Source organism: Mixophyes fleayi, chromosome 7, assembly GCF_038048845.1.
Source record: "Mixophyes fleayi isolate aMixFle1 chromosome 7, aMixFle1.hap1, whole genome shotgun sequence".
NCBI classification, from domain to species: Eukaryota; Metazoa; Chordata; class Amphibia; order Anura; family Limnodynastidae; genus Mixophyes; species Mixophyes fleayi.
Genome location: NC_134408.1, coordinates 81,734,028 through 81,753,977, shown reverse-complemented (window position 1 = coordinate 81,753,977; position 19,950 = coordinate 81,734,028). Strand labels below are relative to the sequence as shown.

General features: G+C 39.5%; 1 protein-coding gene across 2 annotated transcripts in view; it reads left to right on the top strand.

Moving 5' to 3' along the window:
- The window catches only part of HIBCH (3-hydroxyisobutyryl-CoA hydrolase), a 326,855-nt gene that overhangs the window by 187,423 nt on the left and 119,482 nt on the right, over positions 1-19,950 (top strand). For both annotated transcript variants that reach the window (XM_075180042.1, XM_075180041.1), the window contains exon 8: positions 10,209-10,354. In XM_075180042.1, coding sequence (XP_075036143.1) covers positions 10,209-10,354 — 146 coding nt within the window. The remainder of the gene's footprint in view (positions 1-10,208; positions 10,355-19,950) is intronic.

Below are 19,950 nucleotides of genomic sequence, written 5' to 3'. Positions count from 1 at the left end.
AGGTGTGACAGTTTGCACTGGCCTAAGGAATTCCGCTGGTGATCTATCCCAAGGAGCGAGCTCAGTGCAAAGCCTGGTGAATTTGCTTGTGAGTCAGGAAACCACACAGGGACAAATCATGCAGTTCCTTCAAGAATTGTCCTCTTGTCTGGATAGCATTCAATCTACTGTCAGTTCAGGTGACTCTTCTGTTCCTGCTCCGCCTGTTTAAGTTCTTGCAACAGCTTATCATCTTCATCTGCCAACTCCTGCCAAGTTCGATGGCGATCCAAGACTGTGCAGAGGGTTTCTGAACCAATGCGAGATCCATTTTGAGCTACAGCCCAGCAATTTTCATATGGAGAAAGCAAAGATTGCATTCATTATCAGGACAAGCCTTAGCCTGGGCATCTCCATTGTGGGATAGAGCAGATTCCCTGCATTCCTTATGTTCTGGATTCACAGCAGACTTCCGTCAGATCTTTGACGAGCCAGGCAGAACCACTTTTATTCGTCCTGTGGGCCAATAAATGGTTCAGTTCCAAATATTGGCTTCTGAGTTGTAGTGAAAAGTTGACACCCTGTCCGCAGCCTTCTGGAGTGGCTTGTCCGATATAATTAAGGATGAGCTATCTACTCGTGATATGCCCTCTACACTTATTGAACTAAATTGAACTAATGATCTAAATTCCCTGTGTATTAAAGTTGATTTATGCTTTCAGGAGCAGATGATACACAGGGTAGCCTACCTCTGAAAAAATTGACGTTCTTAGGTATATGCTGCTGCTGTCCCTGCTGGTGAAGGCGAATCACCAACCCACTGGGCTGTCACAATCCTATAATCTTTAGTTTGCCTAGTTTCATTTGCCCAGTTTCGCTTGTCCACAAATCTGTGGTTGAGTGTACAGTGGTTAGAATGGCATTTTGTAGCCCAATAGTTAAATTTTTACGAACCTTCGGGTAGAGGTAAGGAATAGCTTTTCTAGTAAAATGGTGTTGTGATGGAATTTGGTAATGGGGACACAAGATCTCAAGTAACTGTCTAAAACCAGCTGCATTAGTAGTGGATATTGGACGCAGATCTAACACTAGCATAGTCGCCATGGCATCTGTGATCCGCTTTGCGACTGGGGAACAGCTTTCATACTTGGTTCCTCTTGCAAAAGATTGTTTAACAGTCGTTGTAAACTACTAGTAGTCTTCTTCTTGGTCTGCTTCTGGGTTGAAGATCCACCCCCATCAGCAGGAGCAGCAGCAGTGGGCCTAAGGCTCAATGATTCTTCTGAGGAGTCCTGGATAGGGGAGGAGTCTTCTCGCTTTAGAAACTTGGATGCAGGACTAACTCCGATCACTTGTGAGGATATTGATGATGAAGGTGTTGGGGTGTAGATTGCAGGGGCTCGGATCTAGCAGAGAGAATGGAGGTAGCTCATGCTGGACTACTTGTTATTTTTTAGTATAAGTTTCTGATTTTCACAAAAGCTTTCCATGAACTCGCTTCAAATGGCGTAACATGGATGGGGTTCCTAGATGATTAAGGTCCCTACCTCTACTGACTGTGGCTTTACAATGCTACAAATGGCTAGACAACTGTTGTTATGATTTGTGTAAAAATAATTCCACACATAAGAGGTGGATTTTTTGGTCTTGTGCCCAGGCATGACAATGGCCTTCTTATCACTGGCAAGAACTGCTGCAGTCTTTGTTTGAAAGTGTATGAAAATAATATTGTGACCTGTGAGGTGGTCAGAATTGACTGCAAATTACTTGAAATTAGTGTTATTGAAGTTAATAATAAGGTAGGGGATAAAAGCAAAATTATGTGATTTTTAGCAAAAAAAAAATAGGGTTTTTAGAAAAAATAGGGATCCAAAACCAAAACACGCAAGGGCGGTTTTGCCAATACCAAAACACAAGTTAATCCAGATCCAAAACCGGAACACGGGGGTCAGTGAACATCTCTCGTCGTCACAGATCATAAAATCCCTCTGTATCTAAAGTCAGCCCAGTGTTTCAATTGAAGACAAGCTAGATAGGTCTAGTTCTTTTCCAGGTTTGACTTCAAGGTAACTTAATGGCCAGGATCCCAGAATTGTAAGGCGATCCCCTTTCTTGTTTTTTAGTTCAATATGAGGACCTTTGCCTCATCCAAAAAAGTCCCATCATCGTTCCTGTGTCCTTTTCTACCACCAATATTATTCTTACCCCACCTCCGGGGAAAGTTTGAAAGAAATTGCTTCAATGAGTTCATAGATATAAAGGGTGAAACACACTGTTCATGATATGAAATTGACCTAGTCTTGTAGAGATGCAATTAATTAGCAAGGTATCCCGCCTTGATGATATACAATTTATATTATTTTTCTTATTTATGGTACTAACTAAGGACAATAACCATAGGAATATATGAATATATAAGAAGTGGACATCAACTTTAAACTGAACAGCAGTACAATATTGACCCAGGCCAATCAATATAGCAATGCGTGATTTGGATACCATAGGTGCTCAGCCACATAATCAATTATTGTTACTTTTTGGACTAGAAGGATAAATAGATATCAATTCTTTAACGAGTACTATTATAAGTGTGTTCCTAGTGTCTCATTTTTAATGAACATTACACTTACACATACACAATTTTAATCACGATTTCGCTGTCCAAATATTTTAATATTTTGAAATACTAATAAAGTCTGTATTTTAATTAATCCCTGGATACGTGGAACTTCTTACTCTTAAGTGTCACCTCAAGAATGTCCGTAATGTGCACCAATTCTATATACACACTTTTTTTCTGTTTTTCTATATATGTTACTCTGTGTATTTGATAGCACCTCCTCAAGATACTATACAACATTAAAAATTAGGAGTCTCTGGCAAAATTGTTTCAAAATGTATTAATCTGGTGCAAATGTTAATCATCTTTTATGTTCCAATTGACCTAATTATCAAGATAACTATACAGACCATTTGTTGGACGATTCCATATCACACACAGAAGGATAATCAATAACTATTACATTTATGTTGTTGATTCTTTTATTGACTTATGTATAAATATATCCAAATTTTCCGAACGTCACCACCACACCCATTTATGATGATGCACTTTATGGTCAATATTATGCAAGTTCTCATGATTATAACGTAATCAGACATAGGTTTATTTCTGGTTGTTGTTTTTTTAGATTATTATTCTTACTTTTACTTACACAGTTTTATCAAGAACTGGGTATTGTTATTGTAGCATTTTATGCACATCTTAGCACTGTTATTTATTAATAATAGTCTATATTAGTAGTCAGCATTTCATAACAGAACATTATGCAATATTAATAACATATCTTCATTTGTTTTATCTGATATGAGTGCAGCTAATTTTTCTTCAATGGGTTCATACCTCCCGATTTTCCGGACATTCTGGAGTTCAAAAGACTTTCAAATTTGTCTGAAGATCCTATTGGTTGCTTACTCTCAACCATGACATCCAAGAATTCATAGCTTCCTGTTCCAGGTGTGCCCAACAGAAAATATCTTGTCAGACACCTGACGGCCAACATCATCCATTGTCTGTTCCTCACCAACCCTGGACTCATTTGTCTATAGACTTCATTACTGAACTACCAGTTTCTAATGGTTTCAGCACCAACTGGGTTGTTGTTGACAGGTTCTCCAAGATGGCCCATTTTATCCCTCTCACTGAACTACCCTGCTCCAAAACTGGATCAATTGTTTATTCAGGAGATTTTCAGAATGCATGGCCTGCCTTCAGAAATAATATTTGATCATGAGGTCCAGTTTGTGGCCAAGTTCTGACAGTGTTTGAGTTCAGCTCTCCAACTGAAGCTCAAGTTTTCATCTAACCATCCAAACAATTTTACTTCAGTATACCATAGCAACATTTTACAAAATGGTCTAAAAACACTGAAGCAGCAAACTTTGTGAAAAACAATACTTGTGTTATTCTCAAAACTTTTGGCCATGACTGTGTATATATAGGAGGGATTTCAATTCTCCTTACAACATTGCGGCTGTGCATTTTTACTGTTTCAATCAGAAAAAATTGGAGGTTCTGTAAAAATCTCGCAGCCGCGATGTTCTGAATAACATCACAGCTAATTGAATTACCCCCATATAGCACACTATTTATGCACAGGGGTCTTTTGCTTTGTTCACTATAAAACAAGGCTACTGGTAGAGTCATGAAGGGACCTGATGCTGCTGACAAAATCATCATGCTGCTGTATGCATGATAGGGAACCAGTTCACCTAGTATAATCATTGGAGGGCAGAGTAAAATAATGTTTAAGGGTCACTACTGGTGTAAACATGTAGAAGCAAGTACTGCAAATGTTATCATGCTGCTATAATTGTGTGTGTGGAAATCTGGGCATTCAGTGTTCAGGCCGAACAGCCATAACTCTTCCAAAGTCACTTGGACCTGTTAGTAAGTCTAAAATAAAGTATAAAAAAAAAAATTATGTTTTCAGAGATTTCTGTATAAAAGATCTCAAGAATTTGTAATAAAATAAATGAGATGACTAATATTGTTTTATTGATACTGATATTATTATTATTATTATTATTATTATTATTTGTATTATTATGTAAGATAAGAAACTCTCAAGAGTTCTAAAATAATACAGACATACTATATTTTTATTTTCATTTTGCATTCATCTTCTTTTTATATAATGTAAAAATCTTCTGGTCTAGATCCTGCTTGTGTGAGCTCCACACCTACCTCTCAGGTACAATGAGATCAAGGGTGTAGGCAAACTTTTTGTCTCAAATCTGTTTAAACCAATAGTCCCACAGGGATCTATTCTGGGGCCCCTCTTATTTGCCATTTCTATCAAATATTGACTTAGGCATCAATGTGGTTAAAATTCATCTGTTCCCAGGTGATACATTGAGCTTTGGAGTCTGCGTGTATTGACTTACATGCTGACATACTTTAATATGAACACCTTAAAAAATTGCAACTAAATGACAAAAAGACCAGGGAGATGCTAGTTTCACCTATCACTACTCTCTTTGGAGAAATCCTGGAAGTTGTACAAAAATGGAAATACCTGTGGTTTGGCATGTCTTCAAACTCTCAGATGAGGGTTTGAAACACTTGGATGATTTATTAAAAGAAACAGAGATAGAGACTATTGCGTAGATTTATCAAACCTTCTAAAAAGGAAAAAGTGAAGGTGTTGCCCACAGCAACCAATCAGATTCTAGCAATCATTTTCTATAATGTACTGTGTAGATGATAAATAAAATCTGAACCTGCACTTTTTGTTTTTAAAAGGTTTGAGAGATCCACCCCAACAACATTTTTTTCCAGGTAAACCCCTAATTACAGAGGCCAAGAAAATTGGTAGTTTAGTCTACGTTCCTTTACCTAGTTGACTACGCCAGCATAATATCAATATGCTACTTCTTGCCTTTGTAAATTAGACATACTTTACAACAGAGCTCTGCACTTCACCACTTTTCTCCCTTCTTCACCCATCACTGTTCTTTTTCTCTTTGAACCTCTCTACCCTATAGACAAAATACAAATTCAGCTCTCTGGACATACAGATGTATCACTAGTAAAATCCAGAAGTATGTTGTTGATTGTATCCAAAAATGCCTGAAACCTAAGCCCTCACCCATTGCACTAAAAGTACTCTAAGCGCTAATGTATTTTGTAGAACTGCCATAGGATTTGTATTACCGTTGCTGTGAAATGTGCTGCGAAATCACTGATTAAGAGTGTATCAACGGTGCTATCATATTCTGTCCCCTTCCATAACCATCCTGTTTTTTTATCCTTCTTTCTTGCATCAGTGCATAACTTGGGTCAAAGGTTATCTTTTTCCTAAATTCTCACCCTTGGTCTCTTCCTTGGATATTCACAGCATTTTATTTTCTTCCCTCCTAGTATTATCCCAGTCCTACCCCTGACTTCTCCCTCTTCCTGATATCTCGCTCCCATGATAAGCCTAGGTTCCTTTTTAATTAGTTAATCCCATGAAACAATTATGTTTCCTTGGTTTATTTCTTCAGGCTTATTTCTGCACAGTGTCATGTTACTACCTTGGCAACCATAGTCACATGTCATATAATGTACTGAGCAGAGAGGCTTTGGAAAACCTCATAAATTATTATACCCCTGCTATAAAACAGCAGTGCCTCACAAAACAAAATGTTAAAAATCCTTGCTTACAGACTTGTGAGGAGAAACCACAAAGTGCCCCTTATGTAATATTTTATTGAATTGAACAGCATGTATAAATGTGGTACAAAATGTGTACACATGGGCTTTGAAAAACACTGCTTGTTAAAAGTGAAGACAAAGCCTTCTACTTTGTCCTGACTTTCAAAGCCTGTTAGTGGGAATGCCTAAGTATATACACTCAAACCCCCTAGAATGGCCTAAATTGTTTGTGGCATTAATTCATCAAGGTGCTAGAAACATTCATTAGAGATTCTGGTCTGCTTTGACATGATAGAATCACACAATTGCTGCAGATTTGTTGGCTGCACATTCATGCTGTGAATATCCCGTTCCACCAGATCCCAAAAGTGTTCTTTTGGATTGAGATCTGGTGACTGTGGAGACCATTGGAATACACTGAACTCTGTTTGTGGAACCAGCTTAAGATAACACATGCTTTGTGGCATGATGTGTGGTATTAAGGGGTCTAATATGTGCCATTCCCCACACCATTACTCCACCACCCCCACCAGCATCGTTGACGGGCATGATGTATTTATGTTATTTGCATTCTGACCTTACCATCGGTTTGTTGCAGCAGAAGTCAAGATTCGTCAGACAAGGCAACACTTTTCCAGTATTCAACTGTCCAGTTTTGGTGAACCAGTACCCACTTTAGTCACAATTTCCTGTTGATAGCTTACAAGAGTGGAACCCGGTGTAGCCCATTCTACTCAATGTTCAACATGCTGTGCATTCAGAGATTCTCTTTTGCATACCACTGTTGTAAGACATGGTTATTTAAGTTACTGTTAGCTTGAACCAGTCTGTCCATTTTCCTCTGACATCTCAGTAAAAAGGCGTTTTTCTTTTACAGCATTGCTACTCACTGGATGTTTTTTTTATTTTTGTCCACCATTCACTGTAAACTCTAGAGGCTGTTGTGCGTGAACATCACAGGAGACCAGCAGTTTGTAAGATACTCAAACCACCTTGCTCTCACCAACAGTCATACTTTTCTTAAAGTCATTTAGATCGCATTTCTTCCCCATTCTGCTGGTTGGTCTGAACAACAACTGGAGCTCTTAGCAATGCATGCATGCTTTTATGTGTTGCATTGCTTTCCAGCCACATGATTAGATATTTGCATTCATGAGCAGGTGTATCCTATAAAGTGACAACTAAGTGTATGTTTACTATAGTATATTATATTGCAAAGAGCATTAAAAAGCTGCAAGCAACTTTTAAATTGGTGCAAATGTGAAGTAAACATCTGTCAGACTATATGTGTGTACAGGCTAATTTGCTAACACTATTTTCTTGACTATCAGCATTAAAGCACATTTGGTAGGCTTTTAGAACACGTGTATGGGGCCTTAAACAAAAGAGAACTTTTAATTCAATTATAATAATAATTATTATTATTATTATTATTATTATTAATCTGCTGATAACTTGGCTAGTTTATGAAGTTGTCTATGTCTACCATAGCAATTTGTGCACTGTTTATTTGAGTGGTAGAGTTGACATATACTTGCTCTTACCAGTGAATGAGGGTTTATTTTATTTGACAGATAAATTGTTAGCCGACGGAATGTGCTTTAACTTTTAAATTTGTCCCTATTTGACCTTCTCTACTCATTCCTGAAGTGTCTTGTTGACAAGTTAAATCAGTTTATCACATTCATGTAAAACCTACCTGAAGCACCATCAGTTGAACCTTTTTCAGTTTTCAGCTTTAAAGATCACTTCGTAACCATATTGTTTTGAGCAATAGTTCCCATTGAACTAATTGTGTATCAACTCTATTTATTCAAAGTTTAGCAGGTAATATCAAATAAGGACGCTATTGTTATGGCCACCAGTGCGTCATAAACTTGTTGATCTAGCGGAACAGGTCTTCACCTATAGCAGCCGCCTTTCCCGTAGAGACTGGTTATGCTCACAGGTCTTATACTCAGTGTAGTACAAGTTTATGGACACACAGTAGCACTCGGGAGTAGGAGGTAATACACGGAGTAGGGACAGACCAGAGGTCTGTGATCTGGAACAGAGATGGTAATGTTTGACTGGCCTAACAGAGCACAGGCGGAAACGTCAGATACAAGCAGGGTCAGGGCCACAGGCAACAATGCAAATTCGGGTAACAGGCAGAAGGTCAGGGCAACAAGCGATTGTTTAATGTCCAGCTAACAGGCAGAAGTTCAGGGCAACTAGCAGGTATCAGGATCCAGGAAACAGGCAGAGGTCATACACAGAAGTCAGTCCAAAGGTTTTCACCAAACACAGCACAGGAGCAGGTCAGCAATCTGGTAACAGAATGCTATAACCGTCAGGGAGGCTAGGCCCCCCCTGCCTTAATTACTGAAGGGAGCCAATCAGTGCTTAACCCTGAAACTATTTCCAGGACCTACCTAATTAATTCAAGAGTAATTAATAAGCCTGCAGGCTATTTCTTTTACTCTGTGCGTAGCGTTGTTGGGACGCCGCGCTTTATCAGAAAGCGTCTCGACTGTCTCCTAGGCAACGGTTGGGGCTAGGGGAACCGGAAATGATGTCCGGCTGTTCCCATAGCAGCCAGGACGCTGGAGGAGAAAGCGAGCCGCGGATCGCAGCGGCTCATTACAGCTGTCAGGACAATAAATATACAAACATTCAAATATAATAGTAATAAGTGTAAATAATATTTGTAGTGAATAAGAATGAGAGAACAATTACATGGTATTGAATCTGCAATTAAAAGGTCTATAGTAGTAGGTGCTGAACAATTTTTTTCAATAGAAGGAAAAGAAAAAGCAGTTTAGATAAAAGAGTGGTGTTGTGTGCTGCTTTTTTATGAATAAAAGAGAAAGGGAAGGGAGGGGTAAGAAGTAAGAACCAGGAGGATCAGGACCAAAAGCTTAAATAATTATGTTAAGAAAGGATTTTAGATATGGAAGTAGGAAGCCCATGGCGCCCATATTTTGTTAAACGATTTAGACGTATTGTTAAGAATGCTGGTCATATATTCCATTTTATATGTGTACCAAATTCTATCAATAATCATTTGGAGTGTTGGTTTGCTTCCAATCAGTAGCTATTTGACATAAGGCAGCTGAAGCAATTTGCCTGACCATTTTATTTTGATGGACAGTAACAGATGGGATGTCAATTTGCAATATTTAGGACGCAAAGTCTCGGAGCTCCAACCAGAACATGGGAAGTTTGGGGCATTGCCACCATACGTGGAGGAAGGATCCTTCTATTGCACAGCCTCTCCAGCATCTATTAGTTAAGTCAGGGAACATTTTATTTAATTTGGTAGGAACTAAGTACCATCGATATAAGCGTTTATATGCATTTTATTTTATTTTCACACAAATAGAACTGGAGGTAGTGTTAGTTCTTATTTCCTCCCAACCCTCTTTATCCAGAGTCTCCCCCAGATCTTCCTCCCATGCCCATTCATGTGAATCTCTATCTCCTGTGTTTTGGACTTTAAGCTCCCAATATAGTAAGGATATAGGACCTTTACTTGAAGATTGTTTAAGGTAGAGTGATTCAAAAAGGGTCAATGGTCTGATACATAAAGATGACTTATCAGTAGAATGAAAGTTCCATAAATGCAGGTATTGGAAGAAATATTTATTGGGGATAGAAAATTTAGTTTTTAGCTCATCAAATGAAGGGAAGGATAGGTCTTTAGTGATATCATTAAGATTTCGAATACCAGCCTTTTTCAAAAATTCAAGTAATGTTGAAATACAGCCAGGTGGAAATTTGTTATTATTGAAGAGTGGAATTATGGGACTGGGGTTTGAATTCAATTTTTATTTTGTGTTTGCTCGATCCCCATTGAACTCTTTGATGCCAGTAAGAAACATAGTCAACCTACAGTTGTGTATTTTAATACAATGAATGGCAATTATGTTACATTCAAATGAAAACATGATGTCATTATATCATACACATATAATTCTTGTGTTATTATTTTTATAATTTATACTAACATGTAAAAATATCTAAATTTATCTTTTACTTTTTAATGCAGGTCTGTTTCCTGATGTTGGAGGAGGGTATTTTTTACCACGCCTTCCAGGGAAGATTGGGTTATTTATTGCTCTTACTGGGTTAAGATTAAAGGGAACAGATGTACAGAAGGCTGGAATTGCTACTCACTTTGTCGAGTCAAAAAAGGTAGGCTGTTATAATTTTTACCCCTGTTTGTCACAAATCACTCTACTTGCTAAGTTATCAGAACCAATCTTCACATGAGCTTCAACTCTAACAACCCCTGTTCTTGTGGAAGGAGATATATTCGCTGGTACTTGGCAAATTTTGTTCGTGGGAGTGGGACCCTGCTGTTACCTCAAGCCAGACCGAGTTGTTTGCAACACTACAGCTTACAACGCAGGAGAACACATTAAATATATAGCTTTTTACCTGATTTTAAAACAATATATAGCTTTTATTCTGCTCTGTTTAATAGGACTGAACAAATTGAGGTCTCCTGCTCTATGAGCTACAGCAGGCCCCTTTCTAGGAAAGGGCAGTCCAGGCCAATTATCAGAGAATTAATTTATTTTTTAGCTTTGTGTTTGACTGAGGGCTTTTTCCCTTGGCTACGTCTCTGCTTATCCACTGCCCCCATTTAATCACCTTGGGGGGGAGGGTGGAAGTGGGCAAAGGTAAGGCAGAGACATTGGATTAGAGACAATGGCATGGTATCAGTGTGTCACTCAGCGGACTTCTAGACCTGGAGTTGGGTCAGTTACCCCTCTGCCAGCGCCTGTGCCGCGCTGCGGCCGTCCGCCATCTTGACTGTCTTTCTGCGCATGTGCAGACCTAGAGGGTCTTTTATAACTTTTCCTTTATTTGTATTGGCTATTCATTAGCCTATTCCCTATTTAAAGCACCTCTGACCCCTCCTTAATTGTCTGATCTTGATTCTCACCTCCTCGTGTCAGCTGTGTACTCTGTTCCTGTGGCTGCAGTTACTTTCAACGTTCCTGCCTCATTACACTGGTCTTTGATTTTTCTACCTGCATCTCACCTGTTGGCCGGATACTTCTCAGCCACCTCGTGGTAAAACCTGCCTCCCGCTGTATGCTGTAGTGACCACTGCTTCTCACCTGTTGGCCGGATAGTCCTCAGCCACATCTGTGGTAAACTCATCATTCATTGACTTTTGTTCTATTATTGTTGTTCTTACCATTCATTGACCATCTCTCATTCTGTCAGTAGTAAAACTACCTCTGGCTGACCACTACTACCCATGCTATATTTCTCCAGTTGGACTGACTCCTTTCGTCTCATATGGGATAACATTACCTCTGTTTGTGTAACCCATAGTATTTGTTTCATCTCTCCACCTGGCCGGACAGTTGTTGCTACTACCATCACATATATATATATATTCAATTTATTAAAGTAATTGTATCATTTTCAAATAAGCATTGCCCGAGCGTTTGTATTGTGTTTCTAACGCACAAAGTGATTTATTTTAGCAGATGTAACAAGTTAACAATTCAATACATGATTGTAATATAATACAGTACAGTACAGCCAATACCAAAAGATAAATACATACCGCTGCGCTAACCACGGGCACCAGTGAACAGTAATTCACCCTTGAATACTGTGATCAGAGTAGACTGAACACTACATGAGAGCTACTGCTTATATACAAACAGAGATACAGTGAAACAATGCAGGTGGTATAGCTTGCTTCTATTGGTCCAGGCATCAGGAGGGTCCAGGGGGTTACACATCATAGGCTGATTCAATCTAAGGAATCCAAAGGTGGGGGTCTCTCCAGGGGATGAGCTCTGTTTTTCCCGCCAAACTGCTCTGTTTTTCCCGCCAAACTGCTCTGTTCTTCCCGCCAAACTGCTCTGTTCTTCCCGCCAAACTCCAATTACAATCAGTCCATTAGCATTTGACAGTTAATATCATATTAAAGGTTTATTCCCTAACATCAATAACTAGGGTATGCAATGTGCGATCTCTTTGCCGAATGCACCGAACAGCTGCTGATGTAAAGGGGATTAATATGATATTAGACATGACACCTTTCCTATAAGCTGAACCTTAAATATCACTGAAGTGTACATATAATCATATTATATAAACTAATAATAAACCAAATACTATCTGCTCATAAATTACAGTGTAACGGACTAGCATGAATATGAATTATATAAATAACTAAATGTTGTAATGCGAGTGTGTACGTGCGTATTTTACCATGCGATCGCACCACGCGCTGTGTTAGGTGGCGTACGGATCTGTGTTACGTGGCGTACGAATCGCAATCGCACGGCAAAACAATATTAACCAATATACTTTCGTTCATCCAATTATACGACTTCGACAAATTGCTCTTCTGAGTACTATCGCATCATTATTACCATCTTTCTCTATATTTAGCTGTACTCCATTACTCTGCTGCACTCTCCTGAGGACCGCAACCTACGTAGTGATGCCGCAAAAACCTAAACCCTCTTGCGGGGGTCCCTGGAGAAGACCAGTCGCTACGTTAGTCTCCGCGCCTCGAGAGTAGTGATAACTGGCAGAACGCTGGGTCAAGAACTCTAGTGACTGTGACACAGTGGTCTTCATTGCAACACTACTAGATATTTGAGTCTGCATTGCATTGGCACTGTAGATCTGGGGCCTGATTCAGAGTGGATCACAAAATGAACATAAATTCCATTAAAAAAAAAAGCTTAAGCAATGGTAGCGTACATTCGCATGGATGCAGAGTTTAGCACATCTCCAGGTACACTTAGCCTTGCATCTCCAGCATATACACCAAAGTTACACTAACCTTAAATCCATCTGTATGCAGAGTGCACACATGAAGACAGAAATCGTAATCAGGAGCTAATGCACCACTTTTGCTACCAAAGTATTTTTACTTTAGTTAATCTATTGTATACGCTTAGTTACCCTCAATAGTCAGTAAATACTGCTGTCTATTACTAATTAATTAATATTTAACCCTTTTAAATCAGACATTTGTTCACATTCACTAATACATGTAAGATAATACAATTTCTCACAAAATTTATACTTTTATAACATTTATAAAAGAATCACTCAATTTTTAGATTAATAAAAGCACTGGGTCATTGAAACCATAAAAGCTCAGGATTCCATTTGCTTACCACCAGATCTCCCCAGACTTACTAAGAGTAGCAGGAAAGGAAGAATTACTTTTTGGTAAGACATCTAATACAATCACAGCTACCATCTAAATCACCTCCTCAACTTCAATGGGAAGCTGATTTAAAGAAGACTTTCACCGTTGAACAATGGGGTCCTATCTCTTCCACCTCTCCTTAATTCTCCACATGCCTAAACCAGATGTAGGTAAAACTATTAAATAGAATCTACCTTACTTCGATAGATTGCACAAAATGTGGCCCAATCAATAAAAATGTTATGGCGTAATTGCAGTGAGACAGGAATAAACTTCTTAATATCAGTATGACTCCCTTAGCAGAGTTTTCACTACTATGTGACCAGAGTTGATATGTGTTGAGCCACATTTGTTTTGCCACAGGAGCTCAAAATTGCAAAAATTTGCTACATTCCACCATCACCAAAATCATATCTAAATTATATTTTAGCCTCCACATATAAACTACAGGAATTCCCTACTTTACCACTGCTTCTTCACCTATCATTTAGTGGTATAAATTGCCTGAATATGTCGCAGAGGGTTCATGTATAATTAGACACAAAAAAACTCTGACCTCCTATATTTTAGTCTAAACGAACCTCCACAAATCTTTTTTGCATAGCTTACTTTGATTACTAGTTTACAAAAAATGTCCTGAAAGATATGTCAAATTGTAAAGGATTGCTAATAATTCTGTGGTCTGTCCCCTCTGATATCCCCCGTTGTTGTTTCCCGCTTTCCCTATCCCTCTTTATTTTCTGTATCCTTAGTGTTTGAACATTTTCTCAATAAAAATTACTAATGACGAAAATAAATATTATTTTGAACAATATTTACAGCAAATTAACATTTTCAAATATATTTTTCCGTTTCTTACTTCATGGCAGCCCTTACAATGGATTCACTCCCTACTTAGCCGAGTATAAACAGGAAACAAGAAAACCCTACCTGGAGGGTATACCAGTGTCTTTTTTCCTATCAAGTCAGACATAGTGTAGCTAGCTGTTTGTTATTTTATGTGGACAGGCTTACCTTCTTCAGGTCTGGCTTTTTCCTGGGATGCTCCTTGTCTACAATTGGGTAGCAGCAGTGGGTCCTGTGCAGAGGGTTGGAAGATTGACAATATTGCCACTTGGAATCTACTTGTTAAGTCTTCTGTGAAGACATCATGTTGTGGCTGATCTGGTCACTACTGGCTCCATTTAAAGGGAAATTGGCCACAGCTGGGTGATGAGCTATGAGTCCACTGGGTGATGAGCTACAAGAAACTACAGGTGCAGAGGCAATTTGATGCACAGATATGATGTCACTGCTAAGGCAGTGTGTAAGTAGCTGCTTCCCACAAAGAAAGACTCAAGTTCCAGCTACATGGTACACGTGCATTTTTTGAGCTATAATCCTCCAGCATATATATAGATATATATAAACTTGGAATAACTGCACAGATGAACCAGGCGCTGACCCCAAAAAAGCTGAACAGCACCCCCAGGTAACTCCTTAGTAAGGGAATTGGTTTATATTAATTTTAGTGTTTTCAGTTAGTCAGTGCTAGTTCACAGTAGCTATGTGGAGGCGGTACATGGAAAAAGATTCAGCAAAGCAAGACTAGTAGCATGCTCTGTGAGCATAGTTCATGTCTGCAGTTTAGTTTCAAATCTCCTAACCAGCTGCTTTTAAGGTTAATAATTATGTGCCATTTGGTACTATTACTTAGTACATTAGTTGTAAAGCACCTGTCCAGTGTCACAAATCTTCCTACGAGTTGAATTATCAGAACCTGTTGTTGATAAGAGCTTCACCTATAGCAACCCCCTTTCCCATAGAACCAGATATGTTCGCCGGTGCTCGGTTGTCCCCAGGACTTATTCTCGAGTAGTGATAACGCAACTCTGGTAGGTAGGCACCACAGAGGAATTGACAGTGGGATGCTGAGCAGAAATACTCCTGGACCAGATAAAGCAGGAGCAGTAGTAACATGATGCAGTACAAACCTCCACCAGTATTACAGATTGGCAGTGTGGAGTAGAGGATGGTGTAGTACCAGCTGTGGCCTGTGTGAGTTGGAGCTAGAGAGCAGCACAGTGTCAGGAAAAAAAAAACGGAGCAAGATTGAGCAGTTAATATGTACTGTGAAACACTGCAGACACAGGTGAGTCTGATGGAGTGAATAGCTGGCACCTCGATCCTGCAGATTGGAGGAGATCCCTCGGAAGAAAAGGCAGAGTCCGAATCCAAGTAGAGGTCAGGGCCACGAGTAAACAAGGAAGGTCAGTATACAGGCAGAGGTCAGGGTCACAAGCAAACAAGCAAAGTGGGTATCCAGGCAGAGGTTACAATGGGTATCAATCAGGAAACTGGCAGACTAATCACAGAACCAGGAGCACGGAGAAGCAAGCGTGTGACCACTATAATCAGCAAAGGCAGAGTGAAGCTGACAGGTATTTAAACCAGTAGTAGCCAATCAGGGCAGGTGTCAGATAGAGCTGCAGGTGAGAGGAGTTCAGGTGATCACACTCAGGCTGAAAACAACACTGCAGCAGCCAAAAAAAGAAAATAGCAGTTACCTGCTGTTCCTAACATCCAGTAAACAGGAAAGCCTGAGTTGAATCTTAGCAGTGCCATTCTTTGCCTCCATTTCAAAATCACAATTTGGGGGTATATTTACTAAACTGCGGGTTTGAAAAAGTGGAGATGTTGCCTTTAGCAACCAATCAGATTTTAGTTATCATTTTGTAGAATGGACTAAGTAAATGATAACTGGAATCTGATTGGTTGCTATAGGCAATATCTCCACTTTTTCAAACCCGCAGTTTAGTAAATCTACCACTCGGTGTTTGCTGTCAGTGCATCACAAAAAAGACCGGTGAATCCATGACTCTGCTTCAACCTGATGCTCTTTGATGTGGTGCTTTAAGTAAGTAGGAGTTTTCCGTGTGTTATGTGCCCCTAAAATAAATTAAAAAAAATTAAGTAAGAAACTGAACAATTTTAACGGTTTCTCCTGGAGGAATGTTGTCTCAATAGCAGGAGTCAAAAAGTAGATCCAGGCCCATCTACTAAATCAGTGGACTCTCTGATAGAGTTAGGTTCTGTGAATAGGGAAAAAAGTGGGTCTTTTATGTCGGACCAGTTATAAATATGCTGATCTAATCCATGAACTAAGATGTCACACACAAACTTGCAATCGCTACGATATGTATCCATGTGATATTTAGAGCTGCAATATCTGCACATTATTATGATGCGGTTATTGCAAGGCCGCTAATGTAATCAGAATGCTATACCTAATGTAATGTCCGTTTCTGTCGTCACCAATAAAGATTGTCCGATGCGATTAATGTGGTTCCAACGCACAAAGAAATTTAATAGCAAAATATATCAAAGCATAACAAAATACAAGAAAGTATAACCGATGCACTAATCCGCGCACTGGATTCAGTAACAGCTCATGAATCCTGAAGTCTGCTTGTTAAAAGAGAGTTACTGGGCCAGTGCCCGTTTATAGCCAGTTCGTATTGAAAGAAACAGCGATGAAAGATAACACTAAAATCATTCTTCAGTGGTTCAGGATTCAGGTTAGTCCAGTAAAGTGCAGGTCATAGGTCAGTTCAAATGATGCTTATCCAAAAGTGGGGAGTAACTCACTCCAACAGCTGTGTAAGTGTCTTACCTCAGGGAACCGCAAAAATATAGTTTAAATTAACCCATTAATAGAGTACCTTTGAGAATAAATCTTGTACTAATCATAACTTGCGACCGTAATGTGCGATCTCTTCTCCAATGATACCAGATTCCTCCTGGTGAAATGTGGATTAATACAAGACCAAACACAATATATTTCTTAGAACCTGAACCATAAATATCTTGTAGGTTTACCTTTATGTAAAAAATCTCTAAGTCTTAATAATAAAAGCATGTGAGTTGGAAACTTTATTAAAAGTCAACTATTTATAGATGTGAATGTAAATGTATTTACTGTATTTTTTTATGTGATTGCTTATTTAACCTTTGTACGCTAATGTGTACGAATCATAATCGCACAGGTAAATATAACAACCGATATTTATTAATTTAAATATTCTTCATAAATTATTTGATTTCAAAATCAATATGGATTCCTAACATAATCTTCAAATGTTTAAGCATGTTACCACTAAACTGTTTAATGGCAAGAAAAGTTTATTAATGTGGTTACATTCTGTGGGGAATAGTGATGGAGAGATCAAATAGAATCCCAGGATGTTTAACCTAGACTTGGTAAATGTACCCTCAAGCATATCAATAAAGCTAGAGGTATGGATGATTCTTGCCCCATTGCACCACAGGATGTTTTGTTTTAGACCATCAGGTGAAAGCTGGGGGTTTTCGTACTCGTAAAGAGTGGAAAGCGTTGGATAAATACCAACCTTATATGAAGAGAATAAATCGTATGTATACCTTTCAGGATGATGATGCATCCAAATGTAGTCTTGTACCTATAATTGATTTAGCTATAGCAAGTTGGTCGTCAAGACTATAATTCTAGCAGATGATGCCGGTCCCCTGAAGGACCCTATAGACAGAAAAATGGAGTGCAATTTAAATAGTTGCATATTTCCTTAAGCATTTTGCTCAATTCAATTCTGGTATAGCAAAACCTTCAGTCTCAAGACCTCTCAGATTATGGGCCAGAATTTTGCCTACTGAAATTGAGGAAAAGATCAGTAGAAAATATTTGTTGAAATGTATGGAAATTATGCAAAAAAGCATTGGTTTAATTTGTGAAACACCGCCGAATAACATTGTTTTTTCTTCCAGAAGCATGACTTCATCAGTAGTAGCAAATAGAGCACTTTAGCTATGCCCTTGGATGGCAGACCTGCGATCCGAAAAATCATCTGGTCTAGACAGTCCTTTCAACCTTTTTGGAAAAAAAAACCTTCAAAGAACTCAATGATTTCCTTCAAGCCCAACCGCTGTTTATCCCTATAGGTGGCAGAATTGCATACTTTGCAGAGGTCTGGAAACTTGCCACTCAGAATCGGTGGGTACAAGATGTTGTCGGCAAGGACTACCGTATACAGTTTGTCATGTTGGTATGTCCCAAATCCGTCTTCCCTCCTGGAACAACAAGCTCTAGAAGACAACTTTCAAGATCTGTTGAAAGCAAAGTTATTGTTCCTGTCCTTGCAAATCAGAAAAGCACAGAATTTTCTTCAAAACTTTCTATAGTCTGAAAGTCTTCAAGAGGTTTCAGAACCATTCTAGACTTGCAAGGTCTCAATCATTTCCTGCAAACAAGGCACTTCCAAATGGAATCAGTTAACTTCATTCTCAATGTAGAGGGGAAGGAGATTTTCTAACCTCATTAGATCTGCAGGACGTGTATCTTCACACCCCCATTGCAATCCAGCACCATCGATTTGAGACTCTTATTCAGGGTCGTCACTTCCAGTTCACAAACCTTCCCTTTGGCCTGTCACGGCAATAGGGTTTCTGGGATCCGTCTCGAGACCCTTGGGACTAGCTGTGGCAGGGATGAAGTGGAAACTAGAAGGCCGGATAAAGTTCTTTCTCATGGAGGATGTGCTCCAGTCCTGTACACCGGATCTTAGGAGGAGGAGGAATGCTGGACTATGCTCTGTACTGAAATAAATGACTGAACTCTGGACCTGATGGACTGAAACCTGGACACAGGAAGAGAGGGACTGAACCCATAGCCAGAGACTCAGTTCGTCCAAGGATCCAGAAACTCAGACGAATATAGTACCAAAACTCGAACTAGGACGGCACAGAACTGAGACAGCTGATTATCAGAGGTGACTACCTTCTGAGCTGTGTAAGTCTGGAACTGGCCCAGGCAGCTCAGAACCTGAGACAAGCCTGGAACTGGAAGCCGTTACCCAGAGACACAGAAATGGCTCCAGAACTTCGAAGACTCAGAGCAGCAACCTACTACCCCAAATAACCAGTAGGTGAGACAGGAATAGGCAGAAGAGAGCAGGATCCACATGAGGGATGAACTGGATCCACACAAGGGGTGACAGCTGGAATCTGTACAGCAGCGGATCGAATGAAGCTGAATTCACACAAAGGGTTAATGGCTGAAATCTATACAGCAGCAGGCAGAATGAAGCTGAACTCGCACAAAGGGTTAATGGCTGAAAGCTGTACAGCAGGCAGAATGAAGCTGTATTCACACAAAGGGCTAATGGCTGAAATCTGTAGAGCAGCAGGCAGAATGAAGCTGAATTCACATGAATGGTTAATGGCTGAAATCTCTACAATCTCTACAGCAGCAGGCAGAATGAAGCTGAGTTCACATGAGCGTTTAAGGGCTGAAATATGTACAGCAGCAGGCAGAATGAAGACAGCAAACAAACAGCAACAGTGGTAAGCTGCAACTAGGTAAGTGTTGCACTGGCAATTAGCTGAGTGTAGGAGGTGTCTTTTATAGTCTGCAGAGGGAGCTAATTGGTGGATGAAGTCAGGTGCTCAGAATAAGCAGGATGTAGCTAAATGTCTCACCCAAGATGGCACCCTCCAGTACAGCAGACAGAAGTCACATTTTGTCCCAGGAGTTAGAATGCTGCATCCTGACAGGAGGGAGATGCATGGTGATATGATA